The following is a 24,179-nucleotide window of genomic DNA, read 5'->3' on the forward strand; positions in this document are numbered from 1 at the left end:
GAGAGGGCTCAGTACACACCCCTGTGGAGCACCAGTGTTCAGTGTGATGGGGGATGAGGTGATGCTGCCCAGTCTGACCACCTGGCGTCTGTCAGACAGGAAGCTAAGGATCCAGCTGCAGAGGGAGCTGCTCAGTCCTAGATCCTGCAGTTTCCTGTCCAGCTTCGAGGGAACGATGGTATTGAATGCTGAGCTGTAATCTACAAACAGCATCCTCACATACGTGTCTCTCTTCTCCAGGTGTGACAGGGCAGTGTGTAGTGTCAGGGCTATGGCATCATCAGTGGACCTGTTGTGGCGGTATGCAAACTGTAGAGGATCCAGTGAGTCGGGTAGTGCAGAGCAGATGAAGTCCCTTCATATCATTATTATTATTATTATTATTGTATGTCATTCTCAGTGTGTTTTCTTTATAAATATCAATGTCACTCATGTGCAAAATAAGCAAAATCGCAAAACAGTTAAGTCATGTCAAGTCTATGTGTTCACATTTTGGCTTCAGTGCCCTCAAGCTAAGGTTTAAGCTAAGGTTGTCAAGAAGCGCTGTGTGGAAGGCAGGAGCCAGACCCAAAATGCAGGCGCTCAGGCACAAGGTTTAAACACAAAGAACTCAGCTTTATTTGCTGGCAGGGGAAGTCATACAAAACTAAACTGGGGAAAATATGAACTACAATTTACAGAGAGGAACATGAGGAAACACACAGCTTGAGGGACAACACAACACTGACGCAGAGAAACACAGGGTTTAAATACACTGGGAAGTAACGAGGGGAATGAGACACAGAAGGAGGGCACAGCTGGGAGAAATCAGAACTGACGAGACAAGGAAGCAAAGGAGGACACATTCACATAAGACACAGACCTTCAAAGTAAAACAGGAAGTATAACACGGAGACGCGAACTTGACACGGTGGAGACAGCAACTAAGAAACACAGAGACTTACACGGAACAGAGGGGGCACAGAGAAACATGAAGGGCAGGGGATCAAAACTAGAAACCATAGAATAAATCACACGAGTACAAAATACAAAAATCACAAAGAACTAAAAACGCTGGGTCAGGAGACCCAGGATCCTGACAAAGGTAGTGCCAAATACACCACTTTAGTGTTGTTCTACACAGAGCACCACATGGATATCAATACGCACATGAAAATAGTTCTTGACAAAACTTAGATTGCAGTATAAATGGCTTGACTGCCTTGGACAGTGTAAGGGTTTTTGAAAAGTGCTTAGACACACTTGTTATGTGTTTTCAGAGCATAAAGAATAACTCAGACGAAGCTCGTGTTTAGCTGAGATTTCTGTGGGTGTGGCTTCACCGTGGGCGTGGTCACTGCAGGTCTAGGTATTGAGGCAGGACATCGTTCCAGAACTGCTGAGAGTCCTCAGCTTTCGCCCCCCCTGCAGCTCTCTGCCTGGTCCTCGGTGCTGGTTTGGGTGCTTCTTTCTGTTTGCTGCTTCTGTCTGGTGGCGGTTTCTGTCGCTTCTCTTTTTTTTTCTTTGCTAATTTTGCTTGGTCCTCCTCTTCCTCTTCTTCTTCCTCATTCTCCTCCTCTTCTTCTTCATTTTCATCTCCTTCTTCCTCTCCTAATTCCCCTTCTCTATTCCCTCCTGGTCTATTTCCCTCCATCCTTCTCCTTTCTTCTTCATCACCTTTTCCTCTATCCTCATCTCATATCTTTCCTCATCATTACCCATGTCTTTTTTTCCTCACTTCCTGTTTTTGCATCTCAGTTTCCCTCTCATACCTTTCATGTCCCCTTCATCACTCTCTAACAGATTTTTTTTAGCAGGCTCCATGCTTTTATTTTTTCCTTTTGGTTTCTCCTCTTCCTCACTTTCATTCTCTTCCTCAGCTTCTATGTCTTCGTCCCCTGTATCCTCCTCCTTCTCTTCCTCTTCTTCCTCAGCTTCTATGTCTTCCCCTGTATCCTCCTCCTCTTCTTCCTCTTCCTCTTCTGCAGACTCTTCCTCCTCCTCACTCTCTTCTTTGTCCTCATCCTCTCCATCTTCTGTCTCAGCTTCCCCATCACCTACGGACTCACTTTCTTCCCTTTCCTCACCTCCTTCTTCCTCTTCTTCTTCATCACTTTTTTCATCTTGGAGTTCCTCTTCATCAGCCTCGCTATCTTCTTCTTCCTCTCCCTTATCACTGTCTTGCTCTCCTTCACTCTTATCTGCCTCTTCATCTTCAACCGAGTCCTTCTCCTCATCCTCATTTTCTGTGGAGGCATCATTTTGTTCCTCAGTTTCACCCTCTTCATCTTCATCATTTTCTTCTTCTTCAGTTTTGGCAGATTCTGCAGTGTCTCCTTCCTCTCCGTCCTCCTCCCCCTCTGACTCTCGGTTCGTGCTCTCATCGCTCTCTGATTCATCACCGCTTTTCTTCTCTTCATCCTCACTCATCTTGCTCTCCTCCTCTTTATCCTCTTTACTCTCTTCATCACTGGACTCTTCATTTTCACCTTCCTCCTCTTCCTCCTCAGCTCCTTCACTCCCATCAGAGTCACTCAATCCATCACTTGTCTTCTTACTGCTTTCTTCCTCTCCTTCAGTTTCAGCAGCATTAGTTTTATCATTTCCTTCATCTTCATCACTCCTGCTTGTTTTCTCGTCACCCTCTTCTTCCTCAGATACATTATCTTCCTCTCCCTCTCCCGTATTGCTCTCCTCTCCTGTTTCTTTGTCACTACTACTCTCACATTCTTCCCTTTTATCTTCACTGTCACTTCCACTCTCGACATCTTCATCTTTATTCTTTCCCCCATCCTCAGAATCCTCATCCTCTCCAGATGCCTTGTCGGATTTCTCCTCCACTTCTTTTTGTGAATCTTCCATGTGTTCACCCCTGATCTGCTCAGACAGGCCCCCTTTCACTGCCTCCCCCTCTGATGGATCACGACTGCTGTCATCATTTTCTACTTCTTGGGATTCATTTACAGATTTCGATGGAACACCAGCTTGAGCATCTGTCTTCAGGCCATCCTCCGTTTCATTCGAGGAAGAAAAATGTGACAATGTGGAGCACAAGGACGGCTCCGTAACTGCACTCTGCTTCGTGAATTGTCTGACTTTACTGAGCGTTTTAGAGGGTGTCGAGGTGGCTTTGTCACTGTCAGACTGCACACTTGTCACTGCCTCACGAAGGACCTCAATGGCTGCACCTGCAATCCCAGCAACTGGAAGAAGCGACGCTGAATTACTGAGAATTTCTCCCCAATTTGTTTTTCCCCCATTCTTGCCCCGAGTGTCCTCTTCATCTGTTTCAGAAACACGGGAATCCATAACAACAGGCTTAGCGCCTTGCAGGGGTTTTGCAGCTCTAGGAGAATCCACCTCTGGGCTTTGAGGGGAAATTGGGTTACCTCTCACTTCTGTAGGTGTATCCTGCTGAGATGACGGCAGGCTGGAAGCTTCACTCTTTGGTTTAGCCTTCATCTTATTCTCAGAGTCAACATCCCCCTCACCTTTAACTCTGATTTCCTCTTCCTTGCCTCCTCCTCTTCGTTTTGTTTTTGCCCTCTGTTCAGCACCGGATTCCTTTGCCGTCTTTTTGTCCTTTATTTTTGACAATTTCTGCTCATCCACAGTTCCACCTTTCATCTTCAGAGTGGTGTCTTTGGCACAATTTAACTCATTTTCCTCACACTTTTCTTTGCTTTCACCTTCAATGAGGGGATTTTCTGCACATTTATTTTGATCCTTGACTGGTGTTAGTTTAAGCTCTTGCAATTTCCCCTTAACTTGCAATGGTGTTTTTCTGGAGACAGATTTCTTGGTTTCAGCCTTAAAAGGTGTTGTGTTTTCTTCCTGTGCTGCTGGCGATTTAGCATCCACTCCTGGTACAGATTTAACCTTGTGCTGATCTTTTGTTAGAGTCGATTTGACTCGCCGTGTCCCCCGACTCGCCACTTCAACAGGTTTGACGTCATCACTTCCCCTCTGAGTTGCTTCATTTTCCTTTACGGCATTTTCTGTGGATGCTAGACTGGCTGCTTGATTCACTTTACTGACCTTGATAGAAGGAGATTTCGGATCTAAAGATGATGATTTCTTTGTCTCCTTTTTTGGGGTCCTTGTCAAGCATTTCTTCAGAGAGCTGTTATCCTCTTCATTCGGTTCATTACTTTCTCTCAAATCCTCAGTTTTCCTCGTCTTGTGCTTCACTTCAGTCACTCTCTCCTGTGCATCTGTCAGCGTCTGTTGTGTTTTTGTGCTATGCTCTGACGGTTTCCTCTTATCTTGCTGTGATGATTTAAAATGCGGGAGCTGCTTTTGAGCTTGCCTGTTTTCTGAAGGTTTGATGTTGCTGGACTCCTTGGTGATGTTCTCTTTGCTGTTTGAAGTCACTTTGTGATTTTTCTTTGTGCTCTTCAGAGGAGACACTTCTGTCTTCAAGGTGCTGGGGCCCTTCATAAGCTCTGTTGGCAAAACCTTAGGGGAGTTTCGGTCGGTCTTCTCGTTAGTCTGGATCTGTTGTGCAAATGGTTCTGCTTCCTTTACTGCATGTCTAAAAGCTCTGCCCTTTTTCTTTCCCTGTAACAAATCACATAAGGATTCAGAAAGATATAATACGAAAAAGAAAAGTAGATTAAAGAAGGAAAGCTGCACAAGCGGAGCGGCCGTCAGTATGACTGCATATGTAATTTGTACAATGTTTTATGTGTTTTTAATGCTTTAAATATCATCTTACCTACCTACTGTACTTGCACCCTACTATTATAGACTACTAGAGGTATATTTCAGTGGTTTTCAAAGTGTAAATAGAATGTCAGGGCAGACTCGTATAATTAGTTGCACTGAAGACTTTAGTAGGTGTGCACGAATAATTAGTGTCAGCAGTTTGGTGAAATATATTCCCCTTCTCTTCCCGAGTTATGGCACTGACAAAAAGTGAATGAAAAAAAGTGTTTCTGCTGAAAATTATGATGTCACAGTGAACCCGCCTTTTGACCACCAATGACTGTAAAAGTTCTGTTAAATCTCAACGATTTCGATGTCAATTCATGCTAAATTACACACATATATAGATTTCATTTGTAATACCAAGAATCAAGCATAACACCACAAAGTCAAGCTCAGATACAGTCCCAGTGGATTACCTGATGCCAGCATAAATCCACTGTCTGTGATGTCTTAGCTGAAACTTTTCTACATATTGAAGTAGAAAATCTTTCACAGGGTGTCACTGAGGTGCTATTTAATCACACAGCAGCCAGTCTGCCATTGTGAGGTGTTTAAAAACAAGTTCAGCACCTCATAAACCTTCTCTCCAAAATTGATTGTTTTCATTAAATACCTATGTATAATACAATATTTTATTCTCTTGATTACTGATTATTTTAGAAAACATACTGTCTCAGACTGACGCTGAAAAACTAGTTCTAGGCGGGACTACTGTAATTCGTTATAATCAGGATGTTGTAAAAACTTCCTAAAAGGCCTTCGGTTAATCTAAAATGGTGCAGCAAGAGTACTGACAGGGACTAGAAAGCAACAGCATATCTCTGCTATTCTGGCTTCTCTTCATCTGGCTGCCTGTTAAATGCTGGATCGAATTTAAAATCCTTCTCCATGCATACAAGGTGTTGAATAATAAGGCCCCATCTTATCTTAATGACCTTATAGCACTGCATCACCCCAGCACAGTACTGCACTGCCAGACTGCAGGTTTACTTATGGTTCCTAAAGTATTTAAAAGTAGAATGGGAAGCGGAGCCATCAGCTTTCAGGCCTCTCTTCTGTGGAACCAGCTTCCAGTTTGAATTCGGGAGACAGACACTATCTCTACTTTTAAGATTAGGCTTAAAACTTTCATCTTTGATAAAGCATATATTTAGGGCTGGATCAGGTCACCGTGAATCCTCCCTTGGTTATGCTGTAATAGGTTTAGGCTGCTGGGGAATTCCCATGATGCATTGAGTTTCTCTTTTTCAGCCACCTTTCTCACCCACTATGCGTTTATACACTTCTCTGCAATCATTAGTTATTAGTCATCTCTGGAACTCTGCCACTGCGCGTCTTTGTACCATCTTTCTCCCCTCACCTCCAACCGGTAGCGGCAGATGCCAGTCCCTCCCTGAGCCTGGCTCTGCTGGAGGTTTCTTCCTGTTAAAAGGGAGTTTCTCCTTCCCACTGTCACCAAAAAGCTTGCTCATAGGGGGTCATATGATATGTTTTCTCTGTTTTCTCTGTGTTATTGTAGGGTCTTTACCTTACAATATAAAACACCTTGAGGCAACTGTTGTTGTGATTTAGCATGATATAAATAAAATTGAAATTTCTCTCACACTTAAAACCCACACATGTGAGGACACACATACAGTACTGTGCAAACACAAATACACAAATTTACCCCTGCAGTGAGGACAGGATTGCTGGGGGGGGGGGCACCACATGTTGCAGTAACCCATAGCACACAGCAAAGTAGGAGACTCTTTCTCAACTTGCTTCATCACTGGTTGTGGAAACACTGATGAGATGTGGCAAGATTCCTGAGAACTTTTCCAAAGCACTGCATGTGTGTGTGTGTATCCGTGTGTGTGTGTTTGTGCATCTAGGGGCTGGAGCCCAAACAAATTTGTGTATCAGCAGAAGCTGTCCAAATATCTGAAACTGGCTGATGAAGATTCATTAGAGATATTCAATTTTATATTTTGCTTCATTGTTTTACCAAGTGGAAAATTTCTTCACACACACACACACACACACACACACACACACACACACACACACACACACACACACACACACACACACACACACACACACACACACGTGCTTGCAAGAACACACACACATACAGTATACACAGCACGTATGCTGATGTATGCACATTTCCTGGAAAAAGTCAGAGTGTTCTACGTTGCTGCTTCCTGCCCTGCAGTGCATTTAATCCAAACCAGAGAGAAGAAGCCAGAAGAGGAAAATAACAGTCGTCTCACTCTACATTTAAGACTCTGTGGACTATACTGTATTTATCTGCTCTATCTAAGAGAAACCATCGCATAATGAGCCATCAAAAATGTCTTCTCTCACCATATATGGTGAAAAGACTTCTTTCTCCTCCACTTCTTCAGTGATTATTTGTCTCTTAACATTTCCTGAAATAACAGACAAAATTAGGTTAAACAGCTTAAACCCGCTCAAGCATCAGCTAAAAGCTGGCTATAACATTTATTGCCACTTGTTGAAACCATAGAATTCAAGTACCTGTTTGTGTTGGGGCAGGATGTTCTTCCTCCTTTAGATTTTTAATGAAAACATTACTGGGGGGTCTAGTCGGGGTGTAGGGCTCTTTAGGTGGCACAGGAGATGAGAATTTGTTACTTAGAGGCTTCTTAGTGGCTGCTGCTCGGTTTAGTCTAGGCTTTGCAGTCATTTTAGTAGCTACAGGACTGCTGGGGTTTAATTTTGTTATAGACTTTGGTAAAAGCAAAGGAGAGGGCACCTTTTTGCATTTAGACTTAGAAGAAGCAGACGTGGATGCTTTACTTTGAAGCGTGAATGATGATTGTGAATGTGGGGTTGATGCCTTAGAGGATAACAGAGGACTCTGAGGGGATATGGATCGAGATCTGGGGGAGAGAAGTGGGCTTCCTGTCACCTCCGATTTTGGTTTAGGGGATGATGAAGGGGTAGTAGCATCATTTGAAAGGGTTTTCAGAGTTAGGGAATTTCTGGATGTTTGCCGAGATGTGTTGAGAAAGTCAGAGTTAAGCCGTGGGAGGCTCTGGAACTTATCCCCAAACAACTCCACAGAACGAACCTGAAAAATAGGAAACGAGATTCTCGAGTTTAAGTTTGGAAATGTATCTATGGAGCGTCAGCAACCAGTGGCAGATTTGCAGTGTGGTGCAACACTGCCCCCTATTGATATAATACAGGTCATACAAGTTTTCCAAGGGGTTCTGCAAGCATGGGTTTCAAATGTTTAACGTTTTATTATCGCATAAAATACACTTAAATACCTGTTTCATGACTGCACAGGTCAAATAAAAAATAAAAGAAAAAAAATCAATTCCACCCCAACCCCTTTACTGATTTCTTTTTTCAACATGCCTGCATGTTTATCACACTCAGGTCCTCAAATAAAATTTAATATTAGACAAAGATAACCTGACTAATTACAAAATGCACTTTTTAAATTCATTAAGGAAAAAAGATATCTAAACATGCCTGGCCCTGTGTGAAAAAGTAATCTGCACCCTTGTTGAATCATGAATTAACTGTGGTCAACCACATTTTTTTTGGAAGTCTGATCCATCCATTGGAGAGCACCAAGGAGAAAACCACTGCTGATCTAAAACAACACAAAGGTTCGTCTCACTTTTGCCAAAAAACATCTTGAGAACCATCAAGACTGAAATCCAATGGAGATCCAAAATGCTAGAAAAAAACCCTCCAATGTGGCTGAATAAAAAAAAATCCTGCAGAGTGGGCTAAAATCCCTCTGCAGAGATGTAAAAGACTTATTGCCAGTTATCACAAATACGTGAATGCAGTTCTTGCTGCCCAAGTGTGGCACAACCAGTTCTTAGGTTTAGGGGGCGATCATTTTTTCATTCAGGGCCAAATAGATTTGGGTAACTTATTTCCATGAATTAAACTATAAGATAAAAAACAATTATTGTAGGGTCTACCTTACAATATAAAGCTCCTTGAGGCAACTGTTGATGTGATCTGGCGCTGTATAAATAAAATTGAATTGAATTAAGTGTTTTAAAAATGAGCAGTAAGTTGAAGGGTCTCACTCTGTCTCGGTGGCGTGCCCGGGCTGAGAGGGCTGAGAGTGGTGATGGTGGAGTTGGACTGATTAACTTGTTTTTAAAGATGATTTTGGTAAAACTTGACTCCAGAAAGTAGTCTGCGATTAAGACATCCTTCTCTGGCACCGCTTCTTGGCTCTCTGCTGGCCTGGGTGTAGCCAGGACCAGCATGTGGTGACCACCGCACGACACCTGACGGGGAGAGAGGACACAAGAAAACATCTTTGTTACATTTAGCTGATTCACTCTCAGTCTGCGCTTCACTCATTTACCTGCTGACATACAGGATATTACTCCCTCAAGGCTACAGCAAGATTGTTTTCGAGATTACGTTTGTCTTACTTTGAGAGAAGTTTACCTCTGACGTATCTAAGAATACTGCTCCCTATGAACAATCAGCTGCCAAATAGGAGAAAGCCTGCAGATGCAAAGAAAGGCGATATGATGTGACACTACACGATCCATTCAGAGCTCATTACTCATTTAAAGGCTGATCTCTGAAATTATCCAGGTGCTGGCTGTGAGCACAGCTTCAGCTGCTCTTCCTGGGGTGATTGGTGAAGAATATTCTGTTATCGATCACTGATGGTGCTGTGGATACATCCTGCTGTAGTAGGCTTCCTGTTACAAGCTGTGGAGCCTCTCATACATTTTATGGCCTTTTTGGAGGGAGTTGACTGATTATGAAGATTTCTTTTAAAGCCCTTCACATCACCTTCACTTACTGACTGAACAGCGTACTGAAGAAAACGTGTGCAGAGTGTCGGGCTGAACTGGTTGATGAAGTTTTCCTCCCCTAACCCGAGTTTTCCATGACGACCATCACCGAACGTGTACAGCAGCCCGCTGTCTGTGGAGCAGGGGGAGGATAAATGCATCAAACACAGACTGAAGGTTTTCTATCCTGGCTGAAGTCGTTTTGCTTTTAACACATTTTATAAACAACAAAATCCTTGATTTTTATTTAATTCCCTTTTTAAATGCACATACTGAATGAAAAGTTTGAATACTGAATATTGGTTTTTAGTACATTGTTTGGCTGAAATTAGATTTATCATTTAGTTAACTGACAAAACTTGGATTTATCTACCCCCTCGAAAACTGACTCACATGTGGTGATAATCAACTGAATACCTCTAGAGGCAGACAACATCTGAGAAAGTTTATGAAATTAGTCACTTTAGCAAATTCTAGAGAAAGCTTGTGAGTTGCTGAACTTGCATTTGAACACCTCACAGTGGCAGACTGGCTGCTGTGTGATTAAACAGCACCTCAGTGACATGTTTATGCTGGATGGAGAAAAAAAGAGATTCCACTTCGTCTTCATCATCAATTAATTTGTTTTATTTACCTCTCACTAATGGTACTTTTAACCTGATTACAGGTTTGTTGCTGTGTGTTTAATTATGCGTGGTACACAAGTCATATGTCCTAAAGAAGTTTGTTTCTTGAACTTATCACAGAAAAACTTTTTTAAATAATTCCTTCCTTAAATCTTGTAGATATATTATATTCCATTAAAACAGTTATTATTGGCCTTTATATGCTTTCATATATAAAACATGCATGGACATCTAAAAAGGTGAATGGGCAATGCTACTTTTAAAGTCACAATGACCTTCAAAGATGGCTTACCTGTGACCACAGCTGTGTGGTTCTCTCCACACGCGATGTGTCTGACCTTGCTGTTACAAAAGTGCTGCAGCGCTTTTGGCAAATGAACCTCAAACAGAAATGTTCCGTGGCCCAGCTGACCGTACTGACCTCTGCCGAATGTGTACACGTTCTTCTCTGGCACAGCAAAGCAGACAGAGGGAAAGAACCCTTTTGATTCAAAGCGATGTATAGTACATTTACTCAACTACTGTACAAGAGCACTATTCTCAGGGGAATTTATTTTGATGTTCTTCTTCATTGTGTCTGTGCTACATTTGAGCTGAGATCACTTATTCTGTCCCTTAAAGTGTCTAAGATAATCAAACAAGTTGAGTTCTGTGGCAGATTTTAAAGAAGGAAACCCGATGTGATCACCACATGCGTTTTACAGTTAAAATCAGCCCTACTTTGATCAGCTGACATTAAATGTTGCATACATATTAATGCATACAGTAAAAGCGATAGTATTTTCTCCTTATTTTTTCCCATAATAAGTAAGTAAGAAAGTAAAACTTTATTTATATAGCACCTTTCAAGATAAAAATCATAAAGTGCTTCACAGAAGCTAAAACCTAAAAATAAAAATCAACCAAAAGCAAGTTTAAAAAGATGGGTTTTTAGCTGTTTTTTAAAAGCGACCACTGAGGGGCTTATTCATCTGGGGGCCACAGTTCCAAAAGCTTTGTCGCCTTTTGTTTTCAGCCTCGTGTGTTGGACAGCAAGCAAGCCCTGGTCACATGACCTCAGGGACCTGCTGGGAATGTATGGATGTAAAAGTTCACTTATATATGTTGGTGCTTGTCCATGCAGAGCCCTGAAAGTCAAGGTCAAAACCTTAAACTGGATTCTGAATTTAACGGGGAGCCAGTGCAGCTGAATCAGCAGGGGTGTGACATGGGAAAACTTGGAGGACTTGGTCAGAAGCTTTGCAGCAGCGTTCTGAACAACTTGCGGATGCTCCAAAGAGGCTTTACATAAACAAGTAAACAAAGAATTACAATAGTCCAGACGAGATGAAACAAATGCATGAATGACAATTTCTAATTCGGAGCGCGATACAATGGGACTCAGCTTAGCAATGTTTCTCAAGTGATAAAAACAGGAGCGAACCAAAGATTTTACATGGGCATCCAAAGTCAGAGCTGAGTCAATACTAACACCAAGGCTCCTGATAGACGGTTTTGCAAATGTGAAAATCATTATCAGGCACACTGATACTTTTGCTTAAGTTAAAGACCTGAATACCTTTTCCATCGCTGTTTAACCAGCTCCTTTCACAGATGTTTTATGCTTTTCTTTAAAAATAACAAATTGTTAGCATACCTGTGAGGACCACTGTGTGCTCTCCTCCACAGCACACTCGGGTGACATGACCCAGGACTCCCTGCACCTGCTGAGGAATTCTGTGATTGGCCAGCTGCTCCTCCTGAAGACCGAGTCTTCCATTCGCACTCTCACCAAACGTGTAGAGACGACCATAAACTGGGACAAATCCAACACAATAAATGACACAAGTATTGAAGACTGGTTCATTTAACATTGGACCTACCGCAGTGATGCATGTGGCTGGACTGCGTTGTACCTGTCACAAAAGCTGAGTGCTTATACCCACAGGACACCCATATGACTGCTTCTCCAACGTGGACCTCTCTGGGTTCTGCAGCAAATCCCTCGTCCCCAAAAGCAATCTGACCCACAGAGTTGTCCCCCCACATGAACAGCCTCCCATCCTCTACCAACACACATACGTACATACACTTTACATATGCCCAGATCATCTTTTCTAGCAGAGAAACTTATTATATCGTCATTGTTCAAACCTGTTAAGGCGGCTGAGGTGTTGCATCCTGCAGAAAGCATTTTGATTGGTGTCCAGTCGCAGAAGGGGCGGAGCAGGTGAAAGTATGTAGACTTGTCACAATGGCCTAAACCCAGCTGCCCGTCCTGGTTGCTACCTGCACTGTATACACTGCCATGAACTAAATATACAAGTATACTCATTTTGAGGACAACAGTGTTCATGGAAACATCTCTCACGTGTAATTAAATATTTGTTTATTGTCTCACATGTGCAAACAATTGTGTGGTCTCTCCCACAAGCTGCAAGCTTCACCTTCTCAGACTTCAAGGCTGGAAAGGAAATGCAGTAATTATAGTGAGTAAAATGGCTTCAAAATACCACAATTATCTTCTTGTTAATGGACTAACAAATTCTTGTTCTGGTCATTAGTTAACAATTAAAAATAATTCAAATTTATCACACATTTTCTCAACTTTCTGCCTTTTTTGTCTCACATTTCTTTGTCTTTTATGTGATTAGAATCACAATACCAGAGGAAACTATGTGGTCACAATTGCTCCAAGACAGTAAGAACAGTAACAATACAACACAACTGGTTACATACAAGTAATATATAAGTTACAAAATATAACAAAATAGCTTGAATAGATACAAATAGCTCTAATTATAAAGATCCCAGTATATAAAACTGTATTGCACTGTACTCTATATTTTGGGGCTTAGATTAACAAAATAAGTCATGTGGGCTTATTTTGTGATGTGGGTTTTTTATGCTTTACACAAAAAAATAACTCGTTTGATGCAATATGACCCAGCCACGGTGAAAAATACTAACCTTTCACAGAGGTTGGTTTCCTGGCACTAGGCTTAATTCTCAACCCCAGCTGGCCCCATGTGTTGCCACCAAACATCAGCAACCTCCCATTTTCTGTAACGCCATTGCAGGCACAAAAAGAATGTTATTAGTGAACAATGTCAGCTTTCATTACTAAAATATACATACAGTGTACCTGTGATAACAGCAGAGTGCTCTCCGCCACATGACGTTTTCTTTGGATGGTCATTCTTCAGCCAGAACTTGCTGGGAACATTATTAGCAAAGCTGGTCCTTCCAAATGTGAAAATTGCTCCTGTTTCTGGTAACAGATGGACAAATACAGAGCTGTGCAAAGGTCTTCAGCAACCTCTCTTTTTTGTAATATATATTTTGCTATGAAAATGGGAAAGAGGTGCAGTTATCTATTGAAACATGCAAACATACATGGAAATACACCATTATAAGGCAAAAAACAAGTCTGTGTAATTCTTACAAGCTTGGAAGTTGATATTAGACCACCTTTATTCTTAAACACAGTCTGAACTCTCACAGCCCCAAACCATGACACAGGGTTCACACAGGGTTTTACAGATGGTTGTACCTCTTTCCTGACCTCCTCTGTATTTTGGCAATTATTTGAACCAAAAATTTCATATTTGGATTCATCACTGCATAAGAGCTGCTGCCAGACCAGTTATTTTGCAATTTGACCTCAGCCTTTTCTCCTGGTTTCACTTCTTTAATAATGGCTTCTTGACAGCCACCCTTCCACTGAGAATATTTTTGATGAGACTTCAGTGAACAGTAAATGGATCAGCTGAAGGGCAGATGCATCTCTCAGTTCCTGTGTCAGGTCTTTGCTGGATTTCTCAAGGACATGATTTTCAGATACTGCTTATCTTCTGTAGATGGTTATTAAGCCTGCTACCTTCTTTTATCTTACAACTGTAAAGTTTCCTCAAATTTTTAAGAACACACTGCACACCATGATAAGATTTATTTTTAGGTTTTTGACAAATAGCTCTTTAGGAATCATCTTGTGGTTGCAACAATACTGTTTCATGCCTATCAAATATGTTTTCTTTGACATTTTTTTATATGATTTAAGGTGCTAAAGAAATGGGAACAAATTGTGTTTTATGAAAAGCTGTTAAATTAGGTGTCTTTTTAATGCTTGTGTTTCATAAGTCAGTGTTAACTGGCTTAACAACAATAACAAACAAACAAATAAAAATTAAAATATCCCCCTGAAAACGGTCAGGCATAGAGACTGGACTGAAAATAAATGAAACAGCAGCCAGTGTCCTAAAGAGAACTATTGCTTAAAGAAATGGTTTTAGGTGAGAAGCGGTTCAAGAATTTTGCACATTGCTGTCTGTGATTCATCTCTAGAAAGCCCAGGGACAGGAAGTTTAAGTACTTCCCGAACTTAACACCCACTAAATCCCAGCCAAGCCTGCTGTCAGAGCTCAAGCCATTTAAGTATCAGCAGGCTGACAGAAATAGAAACATGCTAACTGTGAGCAAAATGGAGCCTGTGTTAGGTATGATTAGGTGTGCATGAAGCCGAGGGCTTTATAATATGTAGCAAGGCTCACCCGGTATGTCGACATCGGTCTGCCCGGTCATCTTCACTGCTGGCTGTCTCCCTCACACCTCCTCACCCTGCGGCTCCCTGCTGATTAGGTAGATCAAACCCAGGAGGACAGGTGAGAGAGAGGGGGAAAGAGAGAGAGAGGCAGGAAGAGGCTTAGCCACAGGAAGATGCTGCATTACGGTCATTTTATTTTATTATATATTATTGTTCCCCCCAAAAAATATTCCCTGCTTCCCCAACAATAAACTTTGGGTAACCAAAGACATTAAAGCTGTACTGAACAAGAAAAAGACAGCTTTTAGAAACAGGGACGAAGAACAGTTGAAACTGGTGCAGAAGGAGCTTAAAGCCAAGATTGCTGAGGGAAAGGAGTCCAAACTCCAAGAAAACAACACCAGGGAGGTGTGGAAGGGAATGTGGGCCATTACTGGCCAGAGACAAAAGAAAGGTGTGGGAATAGATGGGGACGTTGAATGTGCAAACAAACTAAATCTGCCTGCGTCTTCTGTCTCCACTCCCAGCTCTTCCGATCTTCTCCATTTTCCTCCCCCCTGTCTTGCCCCCTCAGCCTGTCTCTCTTTGTCCCTCTCAGCAGATGAAATCACAAGGGAACTGGGCAGACTCCATTCCAGTAAAGCTGCTGGCCCTGATGGTGTGTGTCCCAGAGCCCTCAGGTGCTGGGCTGCCCAGCTGTCTGGAGTTCCAATTCAAATTTCAAAATCAAATTTTATTTGTCACACACACAACCATACACAGTATGACATGAGGTGAAATGCTTATTGCTGTGCAATGCCCGACCATTAAATTATAGAATTGACAGTAATATTTACAGATTACTACAAAAAAATTACAGCTTTAACTTAGAAATTTACAGTAAGATGTGCAAATAACAGTTTATGTAAGAAATTATTAATAAAAAGAAATTATAAATTATAAGAAGCGTGCAAAAGGAAAAACCAGAGTGCGTGTGGAGATGTGAGGTGTGTGAAAGAGTCCAGTATTTTATGTAGTTCATATGTATAATCCACAGATTAAAACAGTTGTTTGGCTTAAAATTGTCGAATTTTTTCCGGGTTCCAGGTTCCTGGAAAAATGGAACACGAGTTTTAAAGACAAGGTAGCCAGGGAAGCCAGAGACCTTAAAGAGACTTGTCTTCTAAAAAGATTGCTGAAATCGGCCTTGAACAAAGGAATGGATTATGCTGATGAGCCAGGTAGTGTCCCAAGGTAGCACTTTATTAGTGTAGTGATTTTAGTTTTCATTTTTAAAAGTTATTTAAAAAGCAGTAGTGTGCATAATGTGTGTATGGATCACTTCTTTTCTGCTCATACCCTCAACCAGACATGGCTTCTCTTCTTGTTTTGCTGCATCTTCTCACGCCACAACCAGCTGAAAGGAAACGTCTTAAGAAGATGAGTGTTGGATCCAGTTCCACATACTGTGGTTCATGGAACACCTTTTCTTAACCTAAGGGGCTTATAAAGTTATGCTTTTTATTGTGTTTCAGTCCTACCAGAGCCTTGAGGATCACCTCATGAATAATGAAGGAAACCCCCAGCCATATCTCCTGGCCACAGGGACTTCAAAAGCACAGGTTTTCAGCTTCTACATTGTCTTGGATCGGAAGCTTCTTCCATGTCAGTCATGCACATCACTGCGTGCATTTGATGAGCTGTTCAAGTGTCACTTCGTTGACGTGTGAAATATGAAGACACTCTGTCCAGCCTGTACACATTTTTGCAGACCTCTGTGTACAATATTGATGTAGGCACAACAGCGGAAATTCATTCATCTCATCTCATCTCATACCAGAAGATGATTTGCACTGGCATTTGTTGCTTCCGTTGTTGCACATTCTAAACATCGTTTTCCCAATCTCTATCACTGAAGGAATGACTGTGTATTTAAAGCACCTGATTATTGTACACCATAGACTCTTTAGAGAACTATACCCATCAAGCAACTTAATTCCAAAACATCATTTCATGGTCCACTATCCGAGGTGCATTCGAAAGATTGGTCCTCTCATTCATATCTGGACCATGAGATTTGAAGCCAAACACAAATTTTTCCAAAGACTGTATTAAGAACCTTAAGAATTTGACTGCACCACTTGCAAGGAAACATCAATTTGCATTAGCTTATCATTGGGAATGTATGAGTTTAAAAGCAGTTGAGTCTGGTCCAGCTAAAATGTGTTTGAAGAATACTCAGAAATTATATCTCCATATCTTCATGTTGATTTAGACCACTGTCAAACTCACACACTGGGTAATGTGTATTGGTGTTGAATATATTGTTGGGCTTTTTGTTTGCACAGGTGTAACATGGTAGACTAATGTGCCTGGATTAATTCATCTCCATATTATTGTGTGAAGCTGCACTGGGTTGGGAGTGGTTGTGTGTGTCACATTTACAGTGAGCCAATGGCTATAATGGAGTTGGACTAATTAGAGGCAGGTGTAATTGATTGCACTGATACATTGGTCTACTTATAGCCCACACTACAAACACTGCTGTGTTAGTTTGTCTCTCTGTGCAGGTATGTAATGTGATGAAACCTGTTCTGTTTGGGATGGATGGGTTGTGTGCTGTGAATTATATAGTGAAGGTGTTATTTTGTCTCTCTGTATAGGCCAGTGCCTATTATATGCCACAGCCTAAAGGTAGCTGATTTGCAGAGGCCGGAGTGACCACTGGCTATCTATTTACAGGGTGGTAGGTCTCATAGGACAACTGCTAACCCTGTTTAAGTTAATGTGTGGAGTTCAACTGGCTTTGTGGCATAGCTGGCTCCGGACTTGGACTGTGTGTTTTTACTTGGTCCACAAATGGGACACTGGACTGTTTAATCTGTTACCTTTTGATTATTGTATTAATAAATTATCTTTTAGAATTTTATTAACTGTCATAGTTTTACCCACGGCTGAGATGGTTGGTCAGACCTAGAATCTTTGTGTGTGTTACACAGGCACTTATGAAAACATGTCAGTTTTCAGCAAGATAGCTTTGATCATTTTGCATGATGGTAAAGCTGTTTTTGTTATGGTTGAGCATGAAACATGTTTCCATGATCATTTTCATGCTTTTCAAGTAAACGAAACAATTCCTAAGAAGATACTGGCCCTAGAAAGGGAGAAATTAAGACATTTCAAATGTTTTGATGCCCAAATGTCATATGGGTGTGATTCACAATTTCATGTTGTGTCAGAGAGTTGTATTATTTAATTTGTTGGCTTAATGGAGACTTAGAGTCTTCCTCATGTTAACACTGCATTACAAGTGCTTTCTTTAAGCTTTCTTTAAATTACAAGTTTTTTTCTTTAATTCTGTTAGGCCTATATGATCACACAATGTCTCAACTGTTTAGCTGCCATTATAATAGCTGTTTTAATGGTGAATGTTACACTATTACAATGCTGTTTTGATAAATAAAATTCATACATTCATAATAATCAGTATGGTGTTTTTGTAGTGTTTTATACCGAAAACCTCTTTTCATTTGAGTAACACTATAAAATATCAAAATGAACTCTAGTTATGAATAAAATTTTACTCTGTGGTAGTAAAAATGTAACTCCATGAGAGTTTAGTTTTAACTCCTAAAAAGAGTTGAATAGTTACTGTCACTCTGCACTCGAGGTTATTCAGTGGTCACCAGTGTTGGGAAGGTTACTTTTAAAATGTATTCCATTACAGAATACATGCCCCAAAATGTATTTTGTAACGTGTTACGTTACTCAATGAGAGTAACGTATTCTGAATACTTTGGATTACTTAATATATTATCATGCTGTTTACAACTACATGAATGTGATTTATTACTATTACTGAAGGTCCGCGGCTCATAGCCGAAAACTAGCTTTACTTTGTTGTCTGGGTCAGGTTTGCTAGCGAGAGACAGAGAAAGGCTGCTCAAATGGAACTTATTGTTTCGGAGGAAAACAGGAACACCGCGTACAATTGAGTCTTAATAGCTTACTTACAACTGGGCTCATCAGGCACTCTTCTTGGCTGCAGTGGTTATTATTATATTTACATGCTTCCAGCTCCCGTTTCTGCTCAGTGACAGCTCGTACTTTTCCTTTTTCTCCCTCCCTCGCGCTCACAGACACATAACGGGTATGGCAGTCCATTCTCGCTGCAGCACGGACTACACTGCCCATAAGGCTACATTTTTTAGGGCTATACAGTCATTGGGCTATGCCTGTAGCATTCTGCCTATTAGCTTAGCACAACAACAACAACAACAACAAGGTGCTCTCTCACCCAGGAAACACAGTCGCAGAGAGACCGCAGACCAATAGCGGTGGTTTTGTTTAACTTCACCATTCACATAAAAGTTTGCCTCATCACTGAAAAAAAATCTTCTGCGTGAACTGAGGGTCCTGTTCCAATTTTTGTTTTGCCCATTCTGCAAATTCTGTGCGCCGATCTGGGTCATCCTCGTTGAGATGCTGCAGTAGCTGGAGTTTGTAAGGGTGCCATTTGTGAGTAGGCAATATCCACCAAAGGGATGTTCGACTAATGCCACTCTCCAGTGACATGTGGCGAGTGCTACACTGTGGGCTCTTGCTGAATGAAGCTAGGACAGCCACTGATGTTTCTTCATTAGTGACAGTTTTCTTGCGTCCACATTTTGGCAAATCCAACACTGAACCAGTTTCATGAAACTTAGCAAGCAGTTTGCTAACTGTAGCATGGGAGATGGGTGTCTCGTAGGGTGTCTTGCATTGAAATCTGCTGCAACGACTCGGTTACTGCGTTCACCAGATATCAACACAATTTCGATCCACTCCTCACGTGTTAACCTCTTCGACATGTCAATGGCCGTGAACAAAGAGAAACTTGTAAATAACTCATGAAAAGAATAAAGTTAACACTTTCAATTCATTCACTTATTTGGACATGGGGTCCTGAAGCCACTGCCAATCGCCCCTGAGGCCTTTCCCAAACTGCAGTATCAATTCATCCTTTCTCCATAAGCTGTTATCAAATCTAAATCTGGATGTGGATACGATCCCAGGTACTTAAAAAATACACACAAGATTGTTTATAGAGATACCAACCTTGAGTCTTGGAGCTTTTCTCTTCCACATGGCAGTCATTAAAAATGAATCAATGAATGCTGCTTTTGCTGAATTATGATGGTTGCATGATCCGCACTCACCATGATCGCTAGTTAATAGACTGAATACAAAATTATTTTACTGTTGTCAAAGAATGTGATGGCTGCCGTTACAGCCACACAGTGGTAATATCAGTGTAGAGGCTTACACACAACACTGCATTCACATTTGTCTTACTTTAAATATAAGGTTTAATTCACAGGATAATAAATAACTGGCTTTGGTTTAGAATTAATTCACATATCCACAAAACACTGCACTCTAAAATAAGTGCGCACATTTTAGTTTACACTGTGAAATTAATCGTCGTTTTCTGAGTTACCTTAGTGGCAGCTGCTCCAGTTCCTTGATTGAGGAGCCAAGAGGTGGAAAAGGGGCGGCGCGAGCCTTGATGGAAAACTGCAAATTGGCTCATTCCAGAACTCGGGACCATGGGGGGGGGGGGGAAGAACTGGAGTTCATTATGTCAGTTTCAGTTAGGTTTTTTGTGTTATACCCCTTTTAGTGTTTTCTGTGGGCTGATCAGCCACTATTTAAGTTTCCTCTTTGTCTTGTTTAGTCAGGTCAGTTTGTTTGAGTTATCACTATTGTTTGTTAACTTTGGGTAGAGTTCTGTTATTTTGACCTCTTTTATGAGCCCAAGATTTTTATTATTTTATTTGGGGGGTAAAGTAACACTTACAATGTTCTCATAACAAATTAAAGTCACATTTAAAAAAAAGAAATGTAAACACATGGCAATAGAAATGCTCGTGCCCCTATTAAATCTTTGTTCTAGCAGAATCACCCATTACAGCAACAAGTTTTAATTATGTTTGCTGAAGCTACATAAATATATTTTAAAATACTCAGGCTCAAGGCTTGCACCTGTGGCCTTTACTATTACATAACTGTTTCTGGAAAAATATTGTTTCTCCTCCAAAACTAGTATTATTATCTATAGAGTGTAGATTTCTGGGCTTTTAAAGGCAGCATCTTAAAGACTATTTGATCTTTTGCACTATTGCTGGCAGGCAGTCATCATCATAACAATAATATACTGCTGTCATGGGCATTCTATGTCACAAAAAGCATATATGACAGCAACTTTTAAGAAAGCAGAAAATGATGAACATACACTACTAGTCAAAATTCTGGACAGACCTTCCCATTCAGTGTTTTTCATGCTTTTCTTGCAGTGACAACAGACTACCTCATGAAGCTCACTGACAGAAGGCTAGAGTGTGCAAAGCAGTGATCAAAGCAAAGGGTGGCTAATTTGAAGAATATAATATCTAAAAAGTCCATTGGGTTATTTCATACTTTTTTGTTTACTACATCATTTGTGTTAGGGTTAGTGCTCCATGTGTGTCCAGTCATAGTTTTGATGCCTCCAGTTCGAATCTACAATGAATCTACAAAATAGTCATGAAAATGAAGAAAACACATTAAAATGAAGGTGTGTACACACTTTTCACTGTTGGTGTACATCAGATGTACAATGTCAATCATGAACATTCTGGTTTACACAACAACAAAGAAATATGCCCAGTTTTGAAGGACTCACTTATTCATTTGTGTAATGTTACACATGTGACTTAAAGCCTTTTACAGGTTTTCTATAATGTTTTGCTCCATGAAGGTTTTTTTTTTTTTTTTTTTTTTTTAAAAAAAAAAAAAAAAAAAACCGAAAACAAAAAAACAACGCATTAACGTCATATTGAATTTAAAGATTCTTTTAGGAAATATACCTAAAATATCTGGTAAAAAGTGTAAAATATGCTATGCCATGATCTATAGAGCACTGGAACAAATACTGTCAAAAAAAATAAATAAAATTATTTGCTTTTTAAGCAAATAAAAAAATATTTATTTACATTTCTCTGCAACAGCCTCAGTGTATCTTTGAGGTGGTGATGCTGGAGGTGGTGCAGGGGTAGCTTGTGGGGCTGTTGCTGCTGTCACTAGCTGAACTGTTTCTTCTACAGTTTGTGCTGTGGATGGAGCTGAGGCTTGTGGGGTTGTAGCTTGTGGATCTGAGTCTGCTGGTGATGTAGCTTTTGGAGCTGTGGTCTGCGAGGCTGGGTCTGCTGCTGTGGTCTGCGAGGCTGGGTCTGCTGCTGTGGTCTGCGAGGCTGGGTCTGCTGCTGTGGTCTGCGAGGCTGGGTCTGCTGCTGTGGTCTGCGAGGCTGGGTCTGCTGCTGTGGTCTGCGAGGCTGGGTCTGCTGCTGTGGTCTGCGAGGCTGGGTCTGCTGCTGTTTGGGATTTGGTTTGTAGAGCTGTAGCGCGTTCTTGTGCTGTAGCAATTGTGGCTGGTTCTGGTGGTGCATTTTCTTCCTGTGCTGTTGCTCCTGACCCTGGATCTGATACTGTTGTTGCTATACCTTATGGAACTGGAGATAGTTGTGGGGTTTTCACTGGTGGTGATGCAAGTGATGCCATTGGTGCTGTATCCTGTGGAGCTCTAGGAGGTGGTGGTGCTCCCGCCAATGGTGCTGCTGTAGTCTTTGGAGCTAGAGCAGATGCTGGTGCTGCTGCAGCTTGTGGTGCTGCTGGACCTGGTTGTGCTGTTAGTAATGTGGCTGCTGTTTTCTTTAAACCCCGGTCTGGCACTCTTGGTATACTGTCTTTGCTCAACTTTGGTCTATATTTACTTTTGGAATGATTGTCCCATTGGAATCCTGAAGATCCGCACTTTTACCTTGGATTGCTGTAATGATGTAAGGGCCTAAAAAAATTTGTTTCAAGTTTCCCCCCTTTCCTCTGCTGGTTTCTCATGTTAGCTCTTAAAACTTTGTCACCAACTTTGAAGACAACATCTCTTGTCATCATTTTTATTTTGCCCTTTGTTTTTTCCTGTGCTTTGACCACACTGTCCTTCACCAGTTTCAACAGCTTTTGAATGTCTTGCGAAAGCAATGTCTATTATTACTATAATCTGTGTAAGACACACAGATCATAGATAAAAGAACTGAGAAATAAAGTGAAAATTAACATTAAGTGTCTTTGGTAAGGTTTTAAGACAATGTGTTTCTGGTACAGCTTCAGTGTATCTTGGGATTGATTGTACATGAAGAAAACTTATTGAGGGATGGAACAATCCATAAAAATATTCAGTGGTGTAGTGCTTTTATACATGCATGCATTGAAGCTGATCTGCCTGTGCCTCAAAAACTTACACAGGTTCTTTGTGGGATTTTCATGTAGTTTGTCACAGACAGAAAGACATACCATGTACTCTTCTGGGATTTCGGATGGATAATGAGCCTCTCTGCCAAACATCAGGTAATAGGGTGAGTATTTGGTGGTCATTTGCTTTTTAGTTCCAAGGTCCAAACATCACAGCATCCAGATGCTCATCCCACAATTCTGGATGGTCACCAACAACCTTACAGAGGCCTCTGACAATGAAAGCACATGGAAAACATTCATATGAAAGATCATTTTAATTTTTTAATAGTTAAATGTCATGCATTAATGTTTTAGTTGAAGTGAATCCCATAAAAGTATAACGTGTTATGCATTAAGCTGCATGCACTCCAATTTACCTCTGAATGGTGCCATTCATTCTCTCCGCCAAGCCATTGTTTGTGGGTGATAGAACGAGCAGAGGCTTCTTTTAATGTTTAACAATCTGCATACCCTTCTGTTGAGCTGCAAAAGCGAGTAATACACACTGACTATAAGCACATTACAATAAGAATTTAAATATACAACAGTCATACTAATATCTCAAAAAGAGATTTATAAAGACCAGAAATGGAACCATTTTCAAAAAGTTAATCAAATATGTGTCCACATATTTTTGCCAAAGACTAAAGTACTTACAGAATTGACAAATTCTTTGCCTTGGTCACTGAGAATCCTTTTTGGTGCTTCGAACTGGTGGACAAATTTTATGAGACAGTTTGTCACGTCCTTGGCTGATTTCGACCTCAAAGGGTGTGCTTGTGGCCATTTTGTGAAATAGTCAATCAAAACACAAATATACTGATGTCCGCTGTTGGTTTCAGTGGGTTTCCCAATAATGTCCATCCCAACCAATTAAAATGGCTGAGAAACCTTAAAAAGAAAAACATAGTTACATTAATTAATTGTTGCAGCACTTGCCTGACAAACTGCACACTGGGAAACCTAATCAAAAACAAAAGCAATTCAGTAAGAAACACAACAGTAAATTAATTTGAGAGATACAGAAACATTGCTGTGTTCATCTTAAAATAAGTTAGCTGTAGTAGAATTACAGCGTTTCTTTTGAATACCCACCCAATTATTGACGTCCAATGACATCCCTGGCCAGTAGAAACGCTTTGAAATGGCTTCTCTTGTTTTTGTTTAGGTCAAAGAAAGGTCAAGCTAATTAAGACTAATTAGGCCTACGAAAGGTTGCCCAAAACTGACTTGCAAATTTTTGAAAAGCCCTGTTAC

At 40.9% G+C, this 24,179-nt stretch overlaps 1 protein-coding gene across 1 annotated transcript; it reads right to left on the reverse strand.

The window, feature by feature from the left end:
- Positions 1 to 1,104: 1,104 nt before the first annotated feature.
- rpgra (retinitis pigmentosa GTPase regulator a) lies at positions 1,105 to 24,136 on the reverse strand. The gene is made up of 18 exons (XM_040005318.1): positions 24,018 to 24,136; positions 23,580 to 23,813; positions 23,300 to 23,405; positions 22,983 to 23,152; positions 14,644 to 14,723; positions 13,239 to 13,364; positions 13,064 to 13,156; positions 12,495 to 12,557; positions 12,248 to 12,406; positions 12,010 to 12,159; positions 11,751 to 11,909; positions 10,407 to 10,562; positions 9,497 to 9,621; positions 8,757 to 8,963; positions 7,216 to 7,771; positions 7,042 to 7,106; positions 1,842 to 4,539; positions 1,105 to 1,115 (listed from the first exon to the last, which is right to left on the reverse strand). The coding sequence occupies exons 5-18, from the start codon at positions 14,672 to 14,674 to the stop codon at positions 1,105 to 1,107; spliced, it is 4,599 nt and encodes a 1,532-aa protein (XP_039861252.1). The 5' UTR covers positions 14,675 to 14,723; positions 22,983 to 23,152; positions 23,300 to 23,405; positions 23,580 to 23,813; positions 24,018 to 24,136.
- Positions 24,137 to 24,179: the final 43 nt, after the last annotated feature.

This window comes from Simochromis diagramma, unplaced genomic scaffold (genome assembly GCF_900408965.1).
Source record: "Simochromis diagramma unplaced genomic scaffold, fSimDia1.1 OVJJ01000501.1, whole genome shotgun sequence".
In the NCBI taxonomy this organism is placed as follows: domain Eukaryota; kingdom Metazoa; phylum Chordata; class Actinopteri; order Cichliformes; family Cichlidae; genus Simochromis; species Simochromis diagramma.